Here is a 27,263-nt window from a genome sequence, read left to right as displayed (position 1 = left end):
TCTTTGCTTTATTGTCATTTTATTCATTTCTCTCTATAATTTCTTATTTTTATTTTTCTTTCTTAATTTTTCTTCCACATATTTTGTATATTCTTCCAACTTTTTTTCTTTTTCTATATTATCTAGCTCTTATTTATCTATTTTTTTCTTTTCATTTATTTGTATATTTCCTCTCCTTATTTTCACTTCTTCCTATCTTGTCCTATCTTAATACTGCATTTGTTTTCATTACTTTATTTCATCTTCTTTCTATGTTGTCAGTTTTCTTACTTACCTGTGAATGCTTTTGCCTTTTTGCTTCATTGTTTATTTCTTTTGTCTTACTTTCTTCCACTTCACCTTCTTTTATTTCCTTCTGTTATTTATTCTTCTCTATGTTTCTTCGGGTACTTTCAATCTTTTGTTTGTTCTCTATTTGAATTTATTTTATCTTTCTTTCTTTATTTCTTTTTAATTTGGTTTTATGTATTCTTGTTTCTTTCACACTATCTCTTCTCTCCTCCCTTTATCAATTTTCTTCTAAGTTTTTTTTTTTCCTTTATGTCATTACGTGCTTATGTCTTCGTTTTACAATACTTACTACATTTCTCTCATTTTTTAATTTCAATTTTCTCTTTTCTTTCTGCAATATTTCTATGCTTTCTTTCATACATTTTCCTTTGTTAATTTCTTACATTTATTATCATCATTCCAATTTTTCGTAATTTCCTTTTCTTTTTTCTTTTTCTCTTATTCTAACTTTCTTCTTTCTCGCCTACCGGTACTCTTTTATTCTTAATTCATAATTCTTATTCTTAATTCCATGGTCTACAGGAAAATCTTTAATTTGGGACTCCACTTGCGTTGACACTCTAGCTCCATCTCACTTGCCGAATACCTCCAGACGCGCAGCATCTGCTGCTGAATTAGGCGTGAAAAATAAAGTCAATAAATATGCTCATCTATTAAACAATTATATCTTAGTCCCCTTTGCTGTGGAGACCTTCGGTCCTTGGAGTCATGACGCTGAAGTTTTGGTATCTCAAATAGGCCAAATTTTGATCTCCATTATTGGTGATCGTCGTTGCACTACTTATTTGCGCCAACGTTTAAGTATTACAATTCAACGCGGAAATGCAATAAGCGTTTTGGGTACTCTTCACGAGTCCAGCCCTTTGGATGAACTCTTTCTTCTGTAAAATTTATTTAGTTTTCCGTATGTAAATATTTGTACTTGTTCCTTCTTGTCCCATATTTTGAAATGGAATGGAATTTACGGGAGGGGGACACTATGGTCCAGCACTGCGACCTTTTACGATCTATTTCTTCCTTTTTCTAATATTTAACTATTGAAGTTTTCCTTAAGATTGTCTTTATTCCTTCATATTTTTAGTTGTGTTTTCTTTCTTCCTCCGGTTTATTGAAATTTATTTATATTTATAAAATTCTTCTGCCTTTGTTTTTTCACTGTTGTTCTGTCTTCATTTTATATCCTATGTAATTATCATCTTTTCTGTATCCTTTTTCTTTCTTTCCGTACAATATATTTTGTCTTACTCTTTTCCTTCATTTCTTCTTTCCGTACTCAGTAATCATCCATTTTTCTCCAGATTTTTCTTCATTATTTTAACCCCCTTTTACTTTCGACGTCCAAATTATCTTTTGAAGTACAATTAAATATTCTGTCGAAAGAGAAATATTCCTAATTTAAAAAGATCATTTAAATTTCCTTACATTTGAGCCGATGGGAACTGAGTATTCCATTAAAGAACTAAGAACTGTGTGACCTTTGCAAGTCCTGCCATTTACATGGAAGTAGACGTAGCCTGCAGGTGATCGAACACCCACTTATTAGAGAGAAGGAATTAAAGTTTCCAGGAGTGGCTTTAAAAGTCTTTTGTCTTAGTAATTAAATAAGCTCTGTCCCACATTCATTTAATTGGATTGACATAAAGAAATGAAAGGCGATATCCTCCTGGCTTAATTGCAATTTCATAACGAAATTTCTAATTGATTTTGCAAGCTGACTGGAATGGCGGCTCGTGTCTGTATTGGAAAAAGGGAAGGGTAGAACTTCTTGAACTTCTGTTGACTCAAGTTTTTTTTTCCTAGCTGATTTTCTTTTTTTGTCTTTGCAGTGTTGGGAGAACTGTGAGCTTCTGCAGTCCAATTACCCAGTCTGGGGCGCCATGTGCTCGGAGAAGGGCATTTGTGTAAGTAAAGTTATGTTCTAACTTAGCTCCTAGTAAATTATTTCAGTGTTTGTATATTATTACATAATATGAAATTCATTATATTTTTACTTATACTTAATTACCACTGTACACTTCCCGTTACGAAATATAAGGACAAAACATTATGGTGCTGTAGAAAATTCGATTTATGGATTTCAACGCACATTCCCGTTTTCAGCAACCCTTACATCTAAAAAATCTTTTTTGTTCATACCTTCTGCTTATCTTTCTGTGTACAGCGAATTGTACTAAACTACTGGTTGAATTTTATTCACATTCAGAACTTACGGGTCAGTTTAGTGCGTAATTATGCAAATAAAAGACATTAAAATTTTGATAAAAATATTAATTTGTAGTTTTCTGTCCAAGGGCAGGTCTTTCACTGCAAACCCAACTTTCTCCAATCTTTCCTATTTTCTGCCTTCCTCTTAGTCTCCGCAATTGATTCTTATGTCTTAATGTCGTCTGTCATCTGATATTTTCTTCTGTCCAGAACTCTTCTCCCATTCACCATTACTTCCAGTGCATCCTTCAGTACAGTGCGATTATTTAGTCCTGACAGTCGCCAGCCATGTGCGTGTGGGTCAGGCGAGTCCATTAAGTTACGCCAAGGGATGTTCAGGTTAGTTTGTCGCCTGCAGTCAAAGCGATAGGATGTCACGCGTTGTTTTTCCAGTACAGTAAGCTGTACTGCATTCCTTTACCGACCGCTCGCCCTTATCTTTACTCCGGAACTCTCCCCACTACTCCTATTACTTCCCCTCTTTCGCGTCGCTGAGCTGTAAGGACTAATAATCGGTCTGTAGACAGTTTCTTCTCAGCCAGTGACCCAACCAGTTCCATTATCTCATCCTGATCAGCAGTTTCAGCATAATTCTTTCTTCTTTTCAACACAACTACATTTCTTATTCCGTCTGTTCGCTTCACACGCTCCATTCTTCTCCATACACAAATTTCAAATGCTTCTAGTCGCTTTTCTTCACTTCGTCGTAATGTCCATGTTTCTGCCCCATACAATGCCACACTCCACACAAAGTACTTGACTAGTTTCTTCTTTACTTTTTTTTTCCAGAGGTCCGCAGAAGATGCTCCTTTTTCTATTCAAAACTTACTTCGCCATTGCTATCCTTCTTTTCACTTCCTGGTAGCACTCATGTTACTGCTTATAGTACACTCGAAGTATTTGAAGCTGACCATTTGCTCTACTGCCTCATTTAGAATTCGCACGTTCATCTTCTTTATATTTCTTCCGATAATCATGGTGTTCGTCTTTTTTGCATTTATCTTCATCCCATACTGCTCACGGCCGTCGTGTAGAAAAATAAATGGGTAATTAGGCCTATTTGAAATTAAAAATACTTAATGGCCTATAACAGAAAATAAATGATAACTTGAATATTATTTATGTCGCCAAAGAATGATAACAGAATATAAATGGTAAATTGAATAGTATTTATAACGCTAAAAAACTATAACAGATTCAATATTCTTTATGTCGCTAAAGAACAATAGCAGAATACAGATGATAACTTGAATATTATGTATATCGCTAAAGAATGATAACAAAATAAAATGATAACTTGAACAAGACTCGAACTAACAACCTTGTAATCATTAAGCGAGCACTCTACCTCTACTCTACGAGAGAAGATATCGAATGACTCCATAGTTACAAAACTGCTTCTACAAGCGGGAGCATCATGTAACATCACCGTGATCCGAAGTGGAATTAGAAAATATTCGCTGTTCACGAGTGCGGCCACATTTTTTTGACAGCTGTACAAACATTTCTTCATGTCATATATGTAATAGTTTAACAAAATAAAATAGATACGGGTAAAGTCAAGATTATGAAGGTTTTATTCGGGTTTTATCGAGTTTTTCTCTCGTCATTACACCATCAATGTTCATAATCTCCTTTAATTATCATCTTCTCGAAAATAGAGTACTACTTGTGTTTGAGTGACGCCGAATCGATTGGCTTCTATTCTGAGTGTTCCTCGCGGTTCTCCAAGTGATGGTAGTTTAGTAAGAGCCACCGCAGCCTACCAGGTTCTTTATTGTCAGCAGGCCACCGTCACAGATATAGTACACGAGTTTGATAGCGGGCATGGGTTTGATTCCCGTTTGAGCTGATTGCCCGATTGACATTTTTCATAGGTTTATCCCAACTCTAAGGCGAATGTGAGGTAGTCCTTGGCGAACACTCAATCCCGTCTCGCCAAAATAGCATAGACAATTATTCGCGTTTCATACTATGCTGTTAAATTTAATAATCGATGGGAAAGACTCTCATATTGTTACTATATCAAGTTTATTGAGAAAGAATGGTAAATGATTTCAGGTTTGTTGAGATAAAATATAGCAAATAACGGTATTTCTAATTAATTTACCCATGTGCCAATTTACCAATGGAATGTAAGAATCAATAATCCACCCAATTTCAACCAATCAGACACATCTATCATTCGAATATTGTCGAATTTATATTGTCACTGTCTTGATGCTGATGATTGGCAATTATTGATATTTCCTGTTTCGTAGGCTACATAATTATGTAGATATTATAATGTTTCTACACAAATCAATGAGAAATACCATTACCAAATTACCAATAAACTCGGAAGTGCATCGTATTTCGAAGTGATAGTAACACTTTCATGTGACTATTACTATTGAGAAAATAACATGTTACAGGTTATTTGATAGTTAAACTTTCAAAGTTGCAACTTATAAGTTTCAGAGAACACATAATTTCTGTTGCCATGGGAGACATTGTTCAAAATGGCAATTCCACAACATAGTTTTGTTTTCTGCAATTTGCGAAAGACAAATTCAGTTACATTGGTACAAAGGTTGCTTCGTAGACATTTCGAAATTGACCATTTACTACATCGTTTCGATTGAACTTATCACAGCTCTTCTGGTCTGTTGCCTTTGACCTCCCAAGTCACCAGACTTGAGACCATATGACTTCTTTCTTTGGAGATATGTGAAGGATAAAGGATGCAGTTTATATTTCGCCTCGTTCCTAAGACCTTAAATGAGTAAGGCATCGTATCATTGCTGCGACTGCATACACAAACAGGGATACCTATACATGGTGATTCACGAGGATTTACCGTCCTTTACGGAGCTTATTTCCGAAGACATTCTGAGCAAAAAATGTCATATAAACATGGGTCCTATCCTCAATATTTACAGAGTTACGTTTCGTTATTGGAACGCATTGCTGTGAACGCGTGATCTTGGTCAGCGTGCAGTCAGCAGCCAGCGCGAGCGCTACGGAAATCAAAGATAGCCGTATGCAGTTACGTAGAGCGACGAGTGCCGTTCACAAGCGTGCGGTCAAGTGTACTCAAGCGGACGGCGACATTTTTTAAAATGTGTTGTAAACTCTCCAAAACTGTAAGTGAAAGTGGTGTGATTTGTAATATTGTGATAAGTGCGTAAGAATGATGTAATGTTCCAGTTAAAAATAGAAAAAGATGTCTGTACGAAACATTTTTAGCTTCATAATACTTGCCAATTAAGGAAATGATACTTCTGAATGGTTCATTCTCTATTTGTATTATTCTTTTACCTTCAGATTAAAGAAAAAACGTATTTTAACTCTGAAAGTATTGAGAATAGGAACTATGTTTATATGACATTTTTTGCTCAGAATGTCTTCAGAAATAAGCTTCGTAAAGGACGCTAAATCCTCGTGAATAACCATGTATATTGGAAGAATTTAAATAACTTGTTAATGTTTGCCGTGTAACAAAGGGTTGTCACATTTGAGTGTTCAGAACTTGCAATAAATACTATGAGAGTTTGTTAAACAAATGATATGCTCCAAATTATTGTATCAATAATACTTAATGACAACTATATGAAAGTGTTAACCGTAATTTTGAAACACGGTGTAATCAGTCAAAAACTATTTCCTTAGCATCAAGTACACCCAATAAGTTTATTTTTCGGCATGTTACTTCCATGATTATGCACTTACTTCAATTTCCAACTTTTTAATTTTATTGTATTTGGAATTAATGATTTCCATTATTTCATTGTTTCTATCATTCGTAGCCTATGTAGTGAGAGTTGTTGACCCTATAGATGGCTGTGGTCATATTTCTAAATAAATATTTTCATTCTTTCTTTGCGAATGCTGCAGACCGTGACAGCGAATGAAATATGATACTATGTAAGTAAATTAAATATATTTTATAAATTATTTTAGTGTTTTACAGTTATTTACTTATTACATTCTGGGAGTATTCTGATTGAATATCACGCGAGGTTTTTATTTAATTTGGATGAATTATTTATCGACAAAATGAAAACCTCTTGTGATATCATTCTTTTCTAACTTTACGTAAAGCTTTTCAGGCGTTGGATTTCCTCATGTACTTTCTGTATTTTATCCCATTCTGTGTTAGTACTTTTGCTCTTGTAGGGTTCTTGCGTTATTATATACTGGCAGCTATGTTATTATTCAAAGCTTCTAAACTGACAGAGATAATTTATCGTCATTTGTCATTTATTTGGAGTATCCTGCTTGTAAATACGCCTTGAATTCTGAGGATATGAAGAAAGTTTGTGTTATTTGTGGGCTAAAGAAATGGGATGCCAAATGGAAAAAAACGAACACTGCCGACATATTCTTCTATTTGAGTTTAATAGAAGAGCAAAGGCAGTTGAGGCGGCTCGAAAAATTTGTGACGTGTACGGGGAGAATACCATCGGAGAGAGCGCTACAAGAAAATAGTTCTGTCGTTTCAACACAACATCCCGAACAAAAGTTAGTATCCATCCACAGTAGAAGATTTTATGCATCTGGTCGGATAAAGAAGATGTCGCGTACTACGAATTTGCTTCCAGGAATGTACCCATAACTACTTACTGAAATGTATTGCCAAAAACTCAAACGCTTCGCGGCCGCAATTGAAGAAAAACGATCGGGAAGATTGCATCAAGTTCTGCTGCAACACGATAATCTACTTCCGCACTGTGCTAACATGACGAAAACACCTACCCAAGTGCTTGATTGTCAGGTGATTCCATATACTCCATATTCTCCTGCTCTTGCATATTCAGATTTTCACATTTTCCGTTCTCTTTCCAACAAAATTCAAGGGAATTCCTTTGATAACGAAGATACTTTACAAACTTGGCTTCACTTTTTTAAACCAGCAGATTTATTCAGACGCGGAATCGATAAACTACCCTAGCATGGGCAGAGAGTAAATAGATAATGTAGGAGAGTATATTACTGATTAATTTGTCTTCTGTTTATCTCAAATAAAGATTTTTGTCACATCGAAGAAACGCTACGAAGTTTTACATGAACCCAATACTTTCTGTATGTTATAATTTAATTTATAATATCTTCATTTTTTTTTTTTTGGTAATTATTGTGTTAATAGTGGCCTTTCTATTTTTCTATTTCGTTTTCTCCCCCTGTTTCTATTTGTAATCTTATTTTGTGTGTAACGTAGTATGCATAGCTACTGTAACTGGAGTTTCTGCTCTATTGTGGCAAAAAATGAGACAGGGAAATGAAAAACTCCCTAATTCCATTAAACCAAATTTTACAGGAGAGAGATAAAACTTATCATCTGTCTTACTAACTTCAAATATATATTTACCTATTAATATTGTGTAAAATTACATTCTTTATCAATTAAATACTTCAAAACCTAAATTTTTACATTATATTACGCTACAATTTGAAATAAACACTGCTGGAGTTAGGGGTTTTCTGACTTTCACATTGTATGAATTAAGAAAAGTGAATAAATACGAGCATATAGAGAAAAAAGATAAGTATATCACAATTCCCTTATGAAACATTGGAATATACGAGAAATGCAAGTTTATTATTAAGATTAACATTGCTACATTTTTTAATATTTCAAATATATGAAACAGAAAATCACAAATTACCATAAAGCACATCAAAATATACAAATAAAACCACAAAAATATTAAAATGTTAACACAGATTCATGTTACAGATTCTGTTTCTTCTCTCACTCTCATGTTCTTCCTGTGCATCTAGATTATTAATGTCAAAAAACAGAGTTTGATAATACATCCTACTTTCCTCAGGAAGAAACCGTTAAATTTTGCAAATCCTTTTGCTTTCTTCTTTCAGTGGCAATGCTGAATTGTACTTTAGTTCACTGGAGAATGATGGATATGTATGTATTGGGTTTCTGAAAGTTAAATAGATTCCATATTGTGCCTTTCATAGTCTTACTTACATGGATTTTATAGATTTTTATGCTCGACCATGCCGAAATGTAGTAATTATACACCTGATAGCAGACCTTTAATGCACGTCATTAAAGTACACCTACTCATTAAAGGTCAGGTCTTTCAGCCAATGACGACCCAGGTTACAAATGTTCAGCCAATGACAGGTCAGCTTCCTACCGTTATAAAACCGCAAGTATCGATTATTCTCGGATATGCAATCGAAAGAGAATTAGCGAAAAGTCACGGAGGCTGGAAATCCAATACTGTCGCAGAAGGTTATGTTCTGTTACTATAATAACTAGCGTTAATTGTAAATAATATTCAAATAAATTCAATTTGTCATCTCGTTTTTCAATGTCTAATTTAATTTCAGTGTTATCTCTGTAGGTTCTTATGGCCTAGCAAGGTCAATGTGGACATCTGTTCCTCGGAAAAAAATCAATACTTTCGCGTCTGCGCACATCTCACAACATACGGGACGTTGGTCAAGGTCAGATAAAAAGAAAATTAATAATATCAAGTTAGAAATATGGTCGAGCATAAAAAGTCGTATGAAACTCGCCTATAATGGTAATTAAGAACCTCGTATGAAAATTATGAAACTCGCTTACGCTCGTTTCATAAATATCCATACTCGCTTCTTAATCACCTTCATTATAGGCTCGTTGCATAATGTACTATTGTGAGATTCTGAATATCGTATCAATTTACCCATTGGTTGAGCGATAGTGTTGCCACCTACAGGGAAATTAAGCTTGGAATGCAAAAACTCTCTTATCCCATTGGAGTAAGTGGAGTTCTGGCTTCCACGAATATTAAAACAGCCCCTAGAATGCATATAAATGTCAAAATTAGTGTATTCTTTCCTTTCACGCATACAGAGCAAACTGAAAAGCACTATCCAGCCCATAACTCAATTTTGTCAAAAATTGGAGTTTGTGGGTTTTTGATCTCCCTGTCTCAAATGTAAAATAAAAAAAGAAATATGAAAAAACAGCATAATTCTGAATTTTATCACCCGAGAGAAAAACAATGAAAAAAAAAATTAAACGTTACGTGCATGTAATAGACTTTTCTGAACTTAGATTCACTCTGGGGCCTATGAAACTTCATACATACAAATTAATTGTACACAGATACATAATAAAAATAAAAATAAACCACACAATGTACAAATAAAAAGGTATGAAGAGTCTTGAACTTTTAAACCTCCGTAGCGTGTCCACGCTGCCTGAAAAACAACGATGTTCTCTCAACCCTTCCGCCTCGAGAGTTTAAAGCGTAAAAAAATATATATGCGCCTTGATGGGGGGGCCCGCCCCCCTTCAAGTGCATGTTAATAGTTAGAGGTGGCCGCGGCAGACAGACTTCTGCACCGCCCAATTCTCCCTCCCCCTCCACAACTTCCTGCTTTGGAGAGTTTTCTTCTGTTAGTTTTAAAACCTGTCCGTCCGTCTGTTTGCTACAAATGTCCACCTCCTCATTTAGATTTCGCGTAACTCTGTTTAAAGTTGTATGAATGCAATAATGGAATAAATACTTGTTTGTATCCTAAATTACATTGTCATTTACCCCCTAATGATCTATTATGTACTTAAAAATGGCTTTTAAAGAGCCCGCAAGTTCATTGCCGCCCTCACATAAGCTCGCCATCAGTCCCTATCCTGAGCAAGATTAATCCAGTCCCTAGTATCATATCCCACCTCCCTCAAATCCATTTTAATATTATCTTCCCATCTACATCTTGGCTCCTCGAAGAGATTTTCCCTATGGTCTTCCTATTAACACACTATATACATTTCTGAATTCACCCTTACGTGCTACATGGCTTGCCCATCTCAGACGTCTGGATTTAATGTTTCTCTGTCAGGTGAAGAATACAATGCGTGTTGTTCTGCGTTGTGTTACTTCTCCATTTTCCTGTGACTTCATCCTCTTAGACAGAAATATTTTTCCAAGCACCTTATTCTGAACACACTTAGCCTCTGTCAGAGAGCCGGTAATATGACTGTTTTATAAATTCCAACTTTCAGCTTTTTTGAGAGCAGACTGGACGACAAAAGCTTCTCAACCGAATAATAATAGGCATTTCCCATATTTATTCTGCGTTTAATTTCCTCCCAAGTGTCATTTATATTTGTTACTGTTGCTCCAAGATATTTGCATTTTTCCATTTTTTCAAACGTAATCTCCAGTTTTTATATTTCCATTTCGTACAATATTCTGGTCACGAGACATAATCATATACTTTGTCTTTTCTGACTTTACTTCCAAACTTATCTCTTTATTTGCTTCAAGTAAAATTCCCGTCTTTTCCCTAATAGTTTGTGGATTTTCTCCTAACGTATTCACGTCATCCCCATAAACAATCAGCTGATGTAACCCGTTCAATTCCAAACCCTCCCTGTTTTCTTGGACTTTCCTAATGACATATTTAAAAAAAAAGTTAAAAAGTGAAAGTGATAGTATTTCTCCTTGCTTTAGTCCGCAGTGAATTGTAAAAATTACAATCGCCATTCTTTTATTTATGAATATCATCTGTAATTTAATAGGCGTGTTAGAGAGGAAGTTACACCTTTATGGGGAAAAAATGAAATTTTTCAGTTAATTTCATTCTTTGTAAAGTACACTCCTTTTTCTTGTGGTTAAAAATTTTCCTTAATAGTAAACGAGATATAATAATAATAATAATAATAATAATAATAATAATAATAATAATAATAATAATAATGAGATAGTTTAAATATTTATTCTGTGATATATATAACTATTAAACATTGAGAAACTTGAAAACAGCTATTATTATTAACAAGAATTGTTAGAAAAATATTTCCTTAGTCTATTCTTAAATTGGTTTGATGTCTGACAGTCCCTGACATTACCCGGTGGGAATTCCAAAGTCGAGGAACAGCCACAGTGAAAGAAGATGAATATGAGGATGTTCGGTGGGAGGGAATGGATAATATTGAGGAGTGTTGTGATCGTGTGTCTAGGTTATGATGGGTGGATAAATTTTGAAAACGAGACGCAAGTAGACAGGAGTGAAGAAATGCAATATGTGAAAGAGGAGGGAAAGACAGTGGATTTTCCTACGATCTTCTAGACGGAGCCAGGACAACATTTCGAGGGATGGTGTTACGTGATCAGCCCGGTGAATATTGCAGACGAAACGGACGCACATATTATGAACACGTTGTAGTCTCTGCGCCGAAGTAACGCTTGGGTCAGTAAACAGAATATCACAGTAATCGAAGTGGGGCGTCACGAGTGTTTGCACTAACATCTTTTTCAGAGGATTGTATACATTAAATGAAATATTAAAAGATTTTGGGATGGAAATTTCAGCACAAAAATCAAAAGTAATGGCATTTTTAGGACAAGACCCAGTCAGAAGTAAGATAATACACAATAACCAATGCCTCGAACAAGTGCAAAATTTCAATTATCTGGGTTGTGAAATATCTTATCAAAATGAAAAAGATGTGAACAAGAAAATTACCAAATTTACACAAATTCTAGGAATAAGAAACAATACATTAAAAGCTAAATTAGTACAAAAATCTACAAGAATAAAAATATATAATACACTAGCATTACCCACCCTTCTATACGGAAGCGAGATTTGGACATTAAAGAAAAAAGACATGAACAGAATCAAAGCAACGGAAATGAAATTTTTCAGGAGAACAGCAGGATATACTCTTTTAGACCGAAAAAGGAATGAAGAAATTTTAGAACAATTAGAAGTAGAGTCAGTAGAAGAAAAAATCACCAGATACAAATTCAATTGGCTAGATCATGTAAGAAGAATGGAAAATTCAAGAATCCCAAAAATTATGATGCAATATAAACCTAGAGGACATCGTCGACCAGGAAGACCGTTAAGAAGACTGCTAGATGGGGCCGAAACAGGTCTACAGAGGCCTAATTCGTGAAGGATGATGATGATGATGATGATCTTTTTCAGATATGACCTTTAACATGCGCCCACGTTACTTCAGCTGTCTCTTTCACATTTGTCCTTTCTCGTTCGTTTTCCTAATCTTAGATATATATTTTTACATCTTGATTACACAACTTCTAACAATGTATCACTTCGGAATATGGTCCTGTTCTGAGGATGACCCATAATAGGTCGAAACATATATACCAGGTACCATAGAATTTAACACAAGAAAGTCATATAATATATATACCGAAATGATACAGGGTTAAAAGTTGCGTAATCAAGATGTATAATATTTATTTTTAATATACAGTAATTCAAAACATTTTTGAGAAGTTTTACTAAAATTGTACATGCTTGTATGCTTTCCACGATGTGTCTACATAAGCTATACACTAAGCTGTACCTAGAATTTATTATTTAACACATTAAAAAAATAATACGAAAATGGTCAAATAATATTGCATTTTATAACAACTGAAGAAACAATATTTTCTTGAAATACAATAATTAGAGTTACCATACCGCATTTTAGGGAAGTGTCTGTACTTGAGAAGGAATGATCATTAAAGAATAGTTACTATATTATCGTCTCTGAACAATTATTAAATTTTACGCGTAATGTTTTCATTTCATGCTTCCATATTGGGTTTTATAGTTTGAAAGCTTTAAATAAACAAAGAATTTCGATTACATTCATCACTTAATCGACTCTGAATTGCTCTATAGATAAAAATTGAAGTTAAATGAACGATTACATTTAATATTACCACTTTATCCCTTTTGAATTACATATATAGCTCAAAACTGCCTTAAAATAAAACAGTACAGCTACAATATAATCTCGTCGTTTCTGAATTAACTCTGCAGTTCAATATGGACGTTAAATAAATTATTAAATTACACTTATGACAGCATTCTCTGTGAATGTCCTTTGGAATTAGAGAGAGACATAAAGTAAAGAATAACAGTAACAGTTAGTGTCGTATAATTGCTAGATAATGTCAGTACTGTAGTTGAAGTTTACGATTCCAGTCATAAGCCTGTAGGTAATTAATATCGATAGCAAATACGTATTTGGAGCTAATCGTAAAGTTGTATTTGCCACTTTTCTAATAGAGGGCAAAAATTATGGAGTGATAGGCCTATCATTTCAGAACAGATTATATATAAATTGCTATGTTTTGTTTGCTTGTTTTTTTTTTTTTTAACTTTCCATTAATTCTTAATGGAAATAGTATTTCACGAGACCACTCCCTTTGACGAGAATGCTAGAATTTTGTACATTTAAAATCTCTTTTATTATACTTTACTGCCAATAAATAATATATATTATTATTATTATTATTATTATTATTATTATTATTATTATTATTATGTTCGATGGGCAGGGCATTTAGCACGTATGGGCGAATCCAGAAATGCATATAGAGTGTTAGTTAGGAAGCCGGAGGGAAAAAGACCTTTGGGGAGGTCAAGACCTAGATGACAGGATAACATTAAAATGGGTTTGAGGGAGGTGGGATATGATGGTAGAGACTGGATTAATCTTGCTCAGGATAGGGACCAATGGCGGGCTTATGTGAGGGCGGCAATGAACCTCCGGGATCCTTAAAAGCCAGTAAGTAAGGAAGTATTATTATGTACGCCCGAAAAGACAAAATATATGATTATGTCTCGTGATCAGAATATTGTACCAAATGGAAATGTAAAAATTGGAGATTTATCCTTCGAAGAGGTGGAAAAATTCAAATATCTTGGAGCAATGGAAATGTAAAAATTGGAGATTTATCCTTCGAAGAGGTAGAAAAATTCAAATATCTTGGAGCAATGGAAATGTAAAAATTGGAGATTTATACTTCGAAGAGATAGAAAAATTCAAATATCTTGGAGCAATGGAAATGTAAAAATTGGAGATTTATCCTTCGAAGAGGTAGAAAAATTCAAATATCTTGGAGCAATGGAAATGTAAAAATTGGAGATTTATACTTCGAAGAGGTAGAAAAATTCAAATATCTTGGAGCAATGGAAATGTAAAAATTGGAGATTTATCCTTCGAAGAGGTAGAAAAATTCAAATATCTTGGAGCAATGGAAATGTAAAAATTGGAGATTTATCCTTCGAAGAGGTAGAAAAATTCAAATATCTTGGAGCAATGGAAATGTAAAAATTGGAGATTTATACTTCGAAGAGGTAGAAAAATTCAAATATCTTGGAGCAATGGAAATGTAAAAATTGGAGATTTATCCTTCGAAGAGGTAGAAAAATTCAAATATCTTGGAGCAATGGAAATGTAAAAATTGGAGATTTATACTTCGAAGAGGTAGAAAAATTCAAATATCTTGGAGCAATAGTAACTAATATAAATGACACTCGGGAAGAATTTAAACTCTGAATAAATATGATAAATGTCTGTTATTATTCGGTTGAGAAGCTTTTGTCATCTAGTCTGCTCTCCAAAAATCTTAAAGTTAGAATTTATAAAACAATTATATTACTGGTTGTTCCGTATGGTTGTGAAATTTGGACTCTCACTTTGAGAGAGGAACAGAGATTAAGAGTGTTTGAGAATAAGGTTCTTAGGAAAATATTTTCGGCTAAAAGGAATGAAGTTACAGGAGCATGGAGAAAATTACACAACGCAGAACTGCACGTATTGTATTCTTCACCTGACAATTAGGAACATTAAATACAGACGTTTGAGATAGTCAGGGCATGTAGCACGTATTGGCGAATCCAGAAATGCATATAGTGTTAGTTGGGAGACCGGAAGAAAAAAGACCTGTGGGGAGGCGAGACGTAGGTGGGAGGATAATATTAAAATGGATTTGAGGGAGATGGGATATGGTGATAGAGACTGGATTAATCTTGCACAGGATAGGGACCGATCCCGGGCTTATGTGAGGGCGGCAATGAAACTTCGGATTCCTTAAAAGCATTTGTAAGTATTATTATGTGCGAGTAGGCCTATATTATTCCTGGGGAAATGCTGACTAGTGATGTATGTAGGCTACAACATTACATCTGCACCTATTTCCGACATGAAGTTTTGTGCTTATTTTTAAGTAGACATTGTACAGGTAGTTTATGCAATCCATCTGATAATTATGAAAGAGTTTTTACACAACTAAATAAACAACAAAATAAGTTGTGTTTTTTACTTTATTAATAAACAAACACAACACTAATACGTACACTAAAATCATAATCCGTTTATTACAGTTCACTATTTCCTCGGGTAAGATACATATAGGCCCTAACAGTTTTTATGTATTTCAAAGCGAAGGAGATTTCTGATTTCCAGTTTGTAATATACACATTCAACTTGCAATGCAAACCGAGGTATTTCTTCTAGACCTAGTCAAACTTGACAAATATGGGTCGTGTATTTTTTCCATCCCCAAAAGTATAATTGGAATGACCAATATCTAACTTAATACCTCAAATTTCTCATGCTTGTGCTGAAATTCGTTAGGGCTTTTTGTTATTGATTGATTCAGATCTTACAAAGTAAGGAATTGTACTTTTGTAAATGTTTTTAAAGTTTATAACTTGATGACTTTGTAATTCGTAGAAGAATTTTGAGGTTAGGTAACAACCAACAACTTCGAACTACGGCTGAGGCTTGAGGGCTGTCCTTCCTTAAGGAGATTCAAGAATAATTTAAAGAGTTGTGTATAAAGTGAAAATTAAAATTAAGGTGACATTCAACATTTAATTTTTTAAGGTGACATGTATTTATCTAGCCTGACGAGTTTACTTCCTTGGTTTGAATTGTAAATTATTTAAAAATAGCGTGTAAGAGGGCCTTGGACTAGAAATGTTTAGTTTAAATGTAGTTCTGTTTATAAGTATGCATAAGAATGCAATTATTTGACTTATTTGAACTGTTGTATCAGTGAAGCGAGGTGAGTCAGTGAAGTTATGGTTTTACAGTGCAGGGAACAGTTCCGATCAGTGATAATTTATAGCGTCAATGAAATGTGTTCTATAGTGTCAGTGAAATGTTTACAGAGTGTCAGTGAAATGTGTGCTAAAGTGTCAGTGAAATGCGTCATAGTGCCACTACAGGGAATGAGATGAGAGTAAAGTGAAAGACTATTGAAACTTATGTAGGACCTATACATAATTATGTAGGTTGTGTTGTAAAATTAGGTGTTTTATTTTATGTTTTATTATTATTGTGTTAAATTGTATTGTGTATTCTTATTGTATTGTGTATAAAATTGTATATGTGTTGTAACTTGTATTATGTATTGTAAATTTTATTGTGTATAGCTTATCATTTTAACTGTGTATTGTTAATATTGTATATACCACTGCCACCCGGTGCTTGCCCACTTGCAGTGTAAATAAATACATACAACCGAATATAATGCAGTTTATATGTAAATTATTAACATTTATAAAGTAAAATTATGTTCTCATAACAGTAAAGGTATATATGTTTATAGTCCACACCTTTGGAGTAACGACTAGCGCGCCTGGCCGCGAAACCAGTTGGCCTGGGTTCGATTCCCAGTCGGGACAAATTTACCTGGTTGAGGTTTTTTCTGGGGTTTTTCCCAAATCCAAATATGAGCAAATGCTGGGTAACTTTCGGTGCTGAACCCCGGATTCATTTCACTGGCATTATCACCTTCATCTCATTCAGACGCTAAATAAAATACTAAAATTATATATATATATATATATATATATATATATATATATATATATATATATATATATATAGGCCTATATGATCGGGCCGAGTGCGTGTGTGTGTGTGTTTGTACTTGAGTTGGAGATGCGCTATTGCAAAACTAGGCATACTTCCAGGCTAAGTTTTTACCTAATTACGAAATGTGTAGTAAGTTTTATATAATTATTTAATGTATCCTATTACCCCTTTCCAAAAATCTGAAAGTTAGAATTTGTAAAACAGTTATATTACCGGTTCTTCTATATGGTTGTGAAACTTGGACTCTCACTCTGAGAGAGGAACATAGGTTAAGAGTGTTTGAGAATAAGGTGCTTAGGAAAATATTTGGGGCTAAGCGGGATGAAGTTACAGGAGAATGGAGAAAGTTACACAACACAGAACTGCACGCATTGTATTCTTCACCTGACATAATTAGGAACTTAAAATCCAGACGTTTGAGATGGGCAGGGCATGTAGCACTTATGGGCGAATCCAGAAATGCATATAGAGTGTTAGTTGGGAGACCGGAGGGAAAAAGTCCTTCAGGGCGGCCGAGACGTAGATGGGAGGATAATATTAAAATGGATTTGAGGGAGGTAGGGTATGATGATAGAGACTGGATTAATCTTGCACAGGATAGGGACCGCTGGCGGGCTTATGTGAGGGCGACAATGAACCTTCGGGTTCCTTAAAAGCCATTTGTAAGTAAATATTACCCCTTTCAATCTAAGCAGTTGTAACACTTCCACTCTGTACAGGACATACAATGTACCAAAGCAAGCCTAACTGTAAGGATTCGTCCTAGTTCGGGTCCACGGAAAGTCGATTCAAGTCCTCGTAGATACTAAATTTGTAGAAAATTTTTTTCAGGAGGCCTGGTAGAGGAGAAATCGACATATAGAGACAATTAACTAGACGAGCTGCGTCTAAAATGTAATTTTTTCATTGCCATAAAGACAGGAAATTTACAGTATATTTGCGGAAGAAAATTAAAATCGAATAATTGTACCAGAATATTTGAAGAATTATTTCGGGGTATAGAATGAGAAACGTGGACATTGCGACGAAGTGAAGAGAAGCGAATAGAAGCATTTGAAATGTGGATATGGAGAACAACGGAACGTGTGAAGTGGACAGACAGAATAAGAAATGAAGTTGTGTTGGAAAGAGTGGGTGAAGAAAGAATGATGCTGAAACTGATCAGGAAGAGGAAAAGGAATTGGTTGGGTCACTGGTTGAGAAGAAACTGCTTACTGAAGGATGCACTGGAAGGAATGGTAAAAGGGAGAGGAGTTCGGGGCAGAAGAAAATATCAGATGATAGACGACATTAAGATATATGGGTCATATGAGGAGACAAAAAGGAAGGCAGAAAATAGGAAATATTGGAGAAAGCTGGGTTTGCAGTGAAAGACCTGCCCTTGGGCAGAACACTAAATGAAATGAGATTGAGAAACATTTGAAATTTCAACGCATTTTAGGAGTATTTCACTATCATAGAAATGTATCTTCACTCTGCCGTACAAAAAAGTAGAAACAATATTTAACACAGCAGGGAAATTTATTTTCAATGCTAGGCAGCATTGGTTAGTACAGACTTCTCTTTCTCCGTCTTAGAGAAAAGTGCCTCCTTGTGGCGCCTCGGAAAATTATGTCGTTAAAGAGGAATGTCGTAAAACTGATGAAGAATGTAGCTCCAGTAATTAAGTGGACATTTTTTTCCCTCCTGCTCTATACATGATGCGAAATTGTTTTACTGTTTAATGACTACTAGTCGTGAGGGAGAGAGGAGGTATTCTATAGCAAGAATCATCTGATACTGCGCTGGAGTTCCCCAGTCCATTTCTCGTTATGAGAGCTCTTTCGTTTGTAATTGGTAAACTTCCTAGCCACCTTATTTTTTCGAAGGTTTAAGAAGTAAAATCCATGAACGTACAGTCCAGTTTGTTAAACAGTGGACATAACTTCCCTAAAAAGAAAGCAGTTTCCATTCCCTGCCTAATTAAAAATCTTTGGGACTTAAAAATGAAAGTATGAAAATTATTAAAGCAATCTTCCTCGAGGCACATTGGTTACGTGCATATCTCCATTTTACAAATAAATAATAATAATAATAATAATAATAATAATAATAATAATAATAATACTTACTGGCTTTTAAGGAACCCGGAGGTTCATTGCCGCCCTCACATAAGCCCGCCATCGGTCCCTATTCTGAGCAAGATTAATCCAGTCTCTACCATCATATCCCACCTCCCTCAAATCCATTTTAATATTATCCTCCCACCTACGTCTCTGTCTCCCTAAAGGTCTTTTTCCCTCCGGCCTCCCAAATAACACTCTATATGCATTTCTGGACTTGCCCATACGTGCTACATGCCCTGCCCATCTTAAACGTCTGGAATTAATTTTTCCTAATTATGTCAGGTGAAGAATACAATGTGTGCAGTTCTGTGTTGTGTAACTTTCTCCATTCTCCTGTAACTTCATCCCTCTTAGCCCCAAATATTTTCCTAAGTACCTTATTCTCAGACACCCTTAACCTATGTTCCTCTCTCAAAGTGAGAGTCCAAGTTTCATAATCATAAAGAATAACCGGTAATATAACTGTTTTATAAATTCTAACGTTCAGATTTTTTGACAGCAGACTGGATGACAAAAGCTTCTCAACTGAATAACAACAGGCATTTCCCATATTTATTCTGTGTTTAATTTCCTCCCGAGTATCATTTATATTTGTTACTGTTGCTCCCAGGTATTTAAATTTTTTCACCTCTTCAAAAGATAGATTTCCAATTTTTATATTTCCATTTCGTACAATATTCTCGTCACGAGACATAATCATATACTTTGTCTTTTCAGGATTTACTTCCAGACCCTCTTTACTTGCTTCCAGTAAAATTCCCGTGTTTCCCCTAATCGTTTGTGGATTTTCTCCTAACATATTCACGTCATCCGCATAGACAAGCAGCTGATGTAACCCGTTAAATTCCAAACCCTCTCTGTTATCTTGGACTTTCCTAATGGCATACTCTAGAGCAAAGATAAAAAGTAACGGTGATAGTGCATCTCCTTGCTTTAGTCCACAGTGAATTGGAAACGCATCTGACAGAAACTGACCTATACGAACTCTGCGATACGTTTCACGGAGACACATTTAACAATATTATTTCATTATATTTTATATTTTTATTACATTAACCTGTTCGACATTTCGTTTATCTTAAGTTAGTATTTACTATTCTGCATTTGTACTTCCCTATTCCTATACATTTTGCCTTTCTAAATCCACCTCTCTTATGAATTTACAATATTCTTTCAAGTATTTGGTAATGACATCAGTCCTGTTTGGTGGCCACCTTCGTCCTTTGAAATTTATGCTCGTTTTCAATTTGTTTCTGGCAGTGTTGTACTTCGTGCACTCAACTAAAGTTATGTTATGTTATGTTATGTTATGTTATGTTATGTTATGTTATGTTATGTTATGTTATGTTATGTTATGTCATGTTATGTTATGTTATGTTATGTTATGTTATGTTATGTTATGTTATGTTATGTTATGTTATGTTATGTTATGTTATGTTATGTTATGTTATGTTATGTTACTACTAGGATTTATTTCAAATCATCCGTCTTCAAGTGAGGTTGACCACTGGGATCCGGAATTAACAAACATAAAAGATAAAGGGAAATGAAACGAGCAAAATAATGATTCGATTTGTACATTAAAACAAAAATTTACGAGTTAACATATAGATGATAGTGTAGAATTTGAAGAGAGGCATTCAGAATTTCCATTACGATCTTCTGAATTTGGAAGAATTTAAGGATATTACATGTAAACAACCTCTCACTCCAAATAGTAAGCCTGTAACAACCCAGTTGTAAAGCGAAATGCCATATTTTTCACTGAGGTATGGAAGACAAGGTACATATTTAGCTCGCTTGTCATCATTTATCTGCTTGATTTGTGTCTCGTTCAAAGCAAATCGTAGGGTCTAAGACCGTCGCTTTCTGGGTTCTTCTATTGATGGCAATTATATCGACTCTTCTATGAGAATCATCTTCAGACACACAATGAATCTCCTCATGTACTTCCCATCCTCTGTTTCTTAGCAGGTTGGCAATTGCTGTACGGGCACGATGGTGTCTGTTGTTACGCAATAGCTCTCCCTTCTTACAGAACCCCAGTATGATCGAAAAACATAGAGAATTTAATATTGAAACCCATCTGGCATTGATTGATATGAAGAAAGCCTTCGACAGAGTTGATAGAAACAAATTATTGAATATTTTAGCACATGATGGTATTCCAAATCAATTAATAACAGCAATTTACAATATTTATAATAATAATCATATACAGGTTAGGGTTGAAAACAAATATTCAGAATGGAAACGAATAAATCAAGGAGTGAGACAGGGTTGTTGTTTATCTCCTCTATTATTTATAATATACATGAATCATATTATTAAGGAACGGAGATTGAAACCACATGGATGTATACCGATAAGTCGTTTGTCCCAAATAGATACCTTATTATTTGCTGATGATATTGTGTTTATGGCAACTTGAGAAAATAATTTACAACGTTTGGTTTACAACTTTAATCAAATGGCAGAAAGTTTCAACTGAGAAATCTAAAGTGATGGCTTTTTTAGGAAAGGAACCAGTCCGTAGCAAACTCTGCTTCAATAATAAGATCATCGAACAAGTTAATAATTTTAGTTATCTCGGTTACCAAATTTCATATGAAGAAGAAAAAGATTTGAATGAGAAACTTATTAAATTCAACAGAGCAATGGGGATAATTAATCAGTTATTCAAACCAACCTTAGTACAAAAACACACGCGCACCAGAATTTATAAAACATTGGCCAGACCTATAATCTGTTTTGGTAGTGAAGCTTGGACGATTCGTAATATTGATTCACAAAGATTAACGGCAGCAGAAATGAGATTTATGAGTCGTAAAGAGGGATACACGAGAATGGATCACATTAGAAATTTTGACATTATGAAAGAACTGCAGATTGAACCGATTACGGAATACCTACAGAAATACAGACAAAACTGGAGATCACATGTCATCAGAATGCCTCGTTCTAGAATTCCACGCCAAATTTTAAATTACTATCCTGTGGGCAAGAGATCCTTGGGCAGACAGTTCAAGCGTTGGCAAGAGACCGTAACGGGCCATTAGGCCCAATACATGCAAGGATGATTATGTTATGTTATGTTATGTTATGTTATGTATGCAGTCCCATTTGTAGTCGTCGCCATTTTGTAGAAATATTCGTTTTGTGCTGATTATGAAGCTGAGGTTGCAGATATTGCAAACAAAATACTGTACGTATTACCACAGTCTAGTAAGTATATACAGTCACGAAGCTCAATACGTAGTAAATATGCATCCATAGATAGTTGCTAACCTCTAGGATCGCTACTATCGCCCCATCACAGACAATGCGAAATAGTACCGGCACAATCTATTGCTCGTAGCAACCTCAACAACTCAAGCTTCGTATTACGTAGACCTGCTATAAACAAGCACCGATTAGTGAAGCTACGTTGCCAGCTCTTTTTTGTCTATGTACTTAATTACGTACACGACCCAAATAAGCAAGGCGTGGCAACAAAGCCTCGTGAGTTGCAGACACACGAGAATTGCCACCAGATTTTCGTTAGGCTAATGGATAATAATAACAAACACTGGATCAGTGAACAACCTTTTTTGTGGGATGGAAAAAAGTGAATATTTCATTTTCCATTAAGATATTAACACATTGTGTTTTGTGCTGATTCATCCAGATGCTATAATGGAAGAAAAAAGTGTAGATCTCATGAGAATAGTTTGACATTTGGTGGTATTGGCTGCTCTCGCACCCAAACGTGGTGCCCACACACATACAAGCTGGCTCCGTAACGGAGGGACTCTGGAATCCGTTTGGAATTTTTAAAACGCAGTAAAGGACTAAATAAATAGGAAGATTCCTGGAAACATTGCTACTCTTTATTAGTTCTGCAGATTAACAAGCATCTGGCCTCAACTGTGACTGGTTGCTTAAACACTGGGCTGTGTTTCCGTTTTTGTCACTCCCATTCTCCCTAGACCCGGGGGGCGATGAGGCTAGACGGCGAAGCTAGTGGGCGATCACGGCGTTTGTGTTTATGATTAATTAAGTAAACTCATACCTCAGTTTTACACCAGTTCTCCAAACCTCAAACATGTCGGTACATAATCCCAAAATTGCCTATTAGCATGCATTCCCATAATCCTTCTTCCTCGCCTTCTCGTGTGCTTTTTCTGTCAGTTTCTCTTTCTACATTCTTCTTCTTCCTCTCCCTTTCTTCTTCTCCTATTTGCAATTATTCTTTTTCTATATTCTATAGTATTTATTTACATTCCATGGTATTCGTAAATCATTTCATAGCTACAATATGGAACATGGCAAAAAAATCTTAATAGTACTACAAACTTGGATAATTTCAAGGAAAAATTGTTCCGGGATCGATACCGGGCCCCGGAACAATTTTTCCTTGAAATTGTCCAAACCTGCTTTACAGGGAGCTACTACCTGAAAGCCAGATTTGCAGTACTACAAAATCTTAATTATAGTCACAGTCTAGTTGAAATATACAGGTTGATTCACGAGGATTTACCGCCACTTACGGAGTTTATTTCCGAAGACATTCTGAGCAAAAAAGTATCATACAAACTTATGTCCTAATCTTAATATTTTCAGAGTTACACTAATTTGAAGTTGTAAGTAAAATATATTTTTTCTTTAGTTTTAAGGGTAAAAGAATATTACAAATAGATAATGAACTATTGAGAAGAGAATAGAATGGGTCAACGAGAAGAGCAGACATTATAGCCATCGATCGCCGGAATCAAAGAAGCCTCATTCTTGACCCCACTATCCGCCCTTGAGAAGGATGATCAACAAACCAATAACGTTAACGATGAAAAGAAGTCTATTTACCCATGTATTCCTCACTTCAGTGAGAGATACAAAATGAATATTAATACATGGGAAGTGAAAGGACTTCTTTTTGGCGTTAGGGGAACTTCATTTAAGTTAACCAAAACCATTCTCCTTTCTCTCAAATTTTCTAATGAGGACATTAACAAAATTTGTCTAATGGTATTGAGAGATTTATTATCCATTTTACACAATCACTTGTATAGTACTATGTAATTTTTTTTCACTTCATTTCATTACTCTTCAATATATTTTCATCTCATGATTCTCCGAAGTTAAATTGTACTTTATTTTTAAATTTATCATTGTTCCGTATTCTCTCCGCAATCATATTGTATTTTTCATTTAACCTCTGCTTTGTATTCTGGATCCTCGTGGTCAGCCGTAGATTTCGGCCAGATGTCCAAAATTGTGGAATTTGTGTGTTCTTTAATAGGCTGGTTTCCTGAAGCTAAAAATGTGTTGTCATTTGCTTTGTACAGATTTTGTTTTTCAATTTTTAGCTAAAAATTACATTATACTTACGCACTTACCACAAAAATTGTTACAAATCGTATTTCTGGGGACTTGTTCTTTACAGTTTAATTATGCATCCTAATGTATAGTTTTGAAGAATTTACAAGAGTGGCGTGATTTGTAACAATTGCTGTGATAAATTCGTAAGAAAAATATAATTTTGTAGTTAAAAATGGAAAAAAAAAATTCTGTACCAAGCAACTATTGAATTCACAACACATTTTTAGCTTCAGTATACTAGCTAGTTGGTCTGAACTTGTTCCACTATATTGGGAATTGATTGTACTCCACGAAGCGACGACCAGTTTGTTTATATTTTTATCCATTTCATTACGTGTGTTCGGCGTACTATAGTATACCCTATGTGTCTTTAACTTCAGTCTTTAGGCAGCTGGAATACTAAGCCTTAACCTTTTCTACCAAACCGTTCGCCTCTAGTGAATTATAGTATCTTAATACAAAACTTTTCTCTTTGAGGTACCTTCAATGATGACTCGATGAAATGACCTACTCTTCGCCTTTCTCTTCTAAAATAAATAATAAATAAATAAATAAATAAATAAATAAATAAATAAATAAATAAATAAGTGAGTAACTAAGTAAATAAGTAACTAAGTAAATAAGCAAATAAGTAAATAAGCAAATAAATAAATAAGCAAATAGATAAATAAGCAAATAAATAAATAAGTAAATAAATAAATAGGGTGATCCATTTGGATATGGATAAAATAAAACCACTATAAAACATTTACTACTGAACTTTATTTGTTGAAACTTTATGCATACAACACTGAAACATAAGAGATTCCTAAGAGCTCAACATGACCCCCATTGCGCACCCTACACAACTCATAACTGTGATGCACTTCGGCCCATGGCCGTTGTAACATAAGAGGGGTGATTTGCTGAAAAGCTTGAGTAATTTTTACTGTCAGATCATCAATGTTCCTGGGTTTCTGTGAATAGACAATGTCTTTAACAGAACCCCACACGAAGAAACCGGGAGGGGTTAGATCTGGGGAGTTTGGGGAACAAGTCCAGAGATAGCTGCTTTTAGTACTGGGTTTCGCCTGCGACCTCCTGAATGTCTTTTAACACAGAATCTGTTTCTACAAATGTTCGATACCACAACATTATGGAATCGTATTGAAGTTCATTACGCACACCATACTCACGTCGAAATTCCGTTTGAACTCTTTTAACACTCTCAAATTTAGCATACCAAAGAACACATTGTGCCCGCTGTTGCTTTGTAGTAGCCATCTTAATCACCTACAGTTTTCTTTTGTCGTTTCAGATTATGCATTGTTGAATGTCATATATGGAAACTCCCATCTTTTAATCATAATATAACCAGGAAGAAATTTTTCCTACTATCATAATAGCTTTATAATAATAAATTCGTTGAAAAGCTTCAGTAAATTTTACTCTCAGATAATCAATGTTCCTGGGTTTCTGTGAATAGACAATGCCTTTAAGAGAATCCCACACGAAGAAGTCGGGAGGGGTTAGATCTGGGGAGTCTGGGGACCAAGCCCAGAGATAGCTGCTTCTCGTACTGGGTTTCGCTTGCGACCTCCTGCATGTTTTTTAACACAGAACCTGTTTCTACAAATGTTCGATACCACAACATTATGGAATCGTATTTAGGTACATTATGCACACCATACTCACGTCGAAATTCCGTTTGGACTCTTTTAACACTCAAATCTAGCATACCAAGGAACACATTGTGCCCGCTGTTGATTTGTAGTAGCCATTTTAATCATCTACGATTTTCTTTTGTCCTTTAATGCACCATGCATGGAAATATCATATGTACTTCGGTACATTAATATATATATATATATATATATATATATATATGATATGCGTAAATCACTTATGCGCTTATTCCGTCGGATCCCGGCCAACTAGTTACTCATAACGAGTGCACCTCAGCACATATGTGGACTTCAGTCCTACGTTCATAGACATCTATGACGTAGTGCAGAGGGCGGCCACTAGAGGGAACTCAAGAGTTGGAACTTAAACTGAGACGATTCTGTCCGACACCGGGATGGGTATCCAGTGTGGCTTAGTGGATAAAGCATCAGCACGTAGAGCTGAAAACCCGGGTTCAAATCCCGGTGCCGGAGAGAATTTTTCTCCGTTCCATTACTCTTTCATCGTATGATTCATTAAATTTTTTGACAATTTTAGCGAAAACTATAAGCTCTTAAAGGCATTGATTGAAGAACATTCTGTATAGCCTATATCGTGTCGCGGGACCACGTAAGCTTTGTAAAGAAGAAATCGGTTAATTGGGAATGCCTAAGTCTGTGTCGGTTTATATACATTTTAATTAGGCCTCGCACCTCCAACTAATCAAGGGGTTCATTAAATTAATGGGTCACATGAAAGAAACCAGCATCTTCTTTGACGTCGCTTTGATACAATCTCCCCTATATCCCCCTCACCCGTTGCTATGGCTGCGAGCCTCTCCGCTTTTGTTTATTCACGCTCTTCTTTACATTAAGTGAAATTGAGGGCGTAACATTAAACCTATCCATGTGCGATGCACAGGGTGTTTCCTACAATTCTTACAATAGTTATGATCAGGGACGACACTTTGTCCCATCACGGACGGATTTTAGGTTGGTTGTTGCTTGCCTATATTGACGTCACGGAGG

General features: G+C 35.1%; 1 protein-coding gene across 2 annotated transcripts in view; it reads left to right on the top strand.

Moving 5' to 3' along the window:
• Window positions 1-27,263, top strand: part of LOC138693878 (uncharacterized) — a 756,839-nt gene that overhangs the window by 615,411 nt on the left and 114,165 nt on the right. For both annotated transcript variants that reach the window (XR_011330579.1, XM_069817676.1), the window contains exon 3: window positions 2,118-2,192. Coding sequence is in view for 1 of the 2 variants with exons in the window: in XM_069817676.1 (XP_069673777.1) it covers window positions 2,118-2,192 (75 nt within the window). In the remaining variant the exon portion in view is untranslated. The remainder of the gene's footprint in view (window positions 1-2,117; window positions 2,193-27,263) is intronic.

Source organism: Periplaneta americana, chromosome 2 (assembly GCF_040183065.1).
Source record: "Periplaneta americana isolate PAMFEO1 chromosome 2, P.americana_PAMFEO1_priV1, whole genome shotgun sequence".
Classification (NCBI taxonomy): Eukaryota; Metazoa; Arthropoda; class Insecta; order Blattodea; family Blattidae; genus Periplaneta; species Periplaneta americana.
Note: the sequence above shows the minus strand (reverse complement) of the source record. Positions and strands in the feature narration are given on the sequence as shown.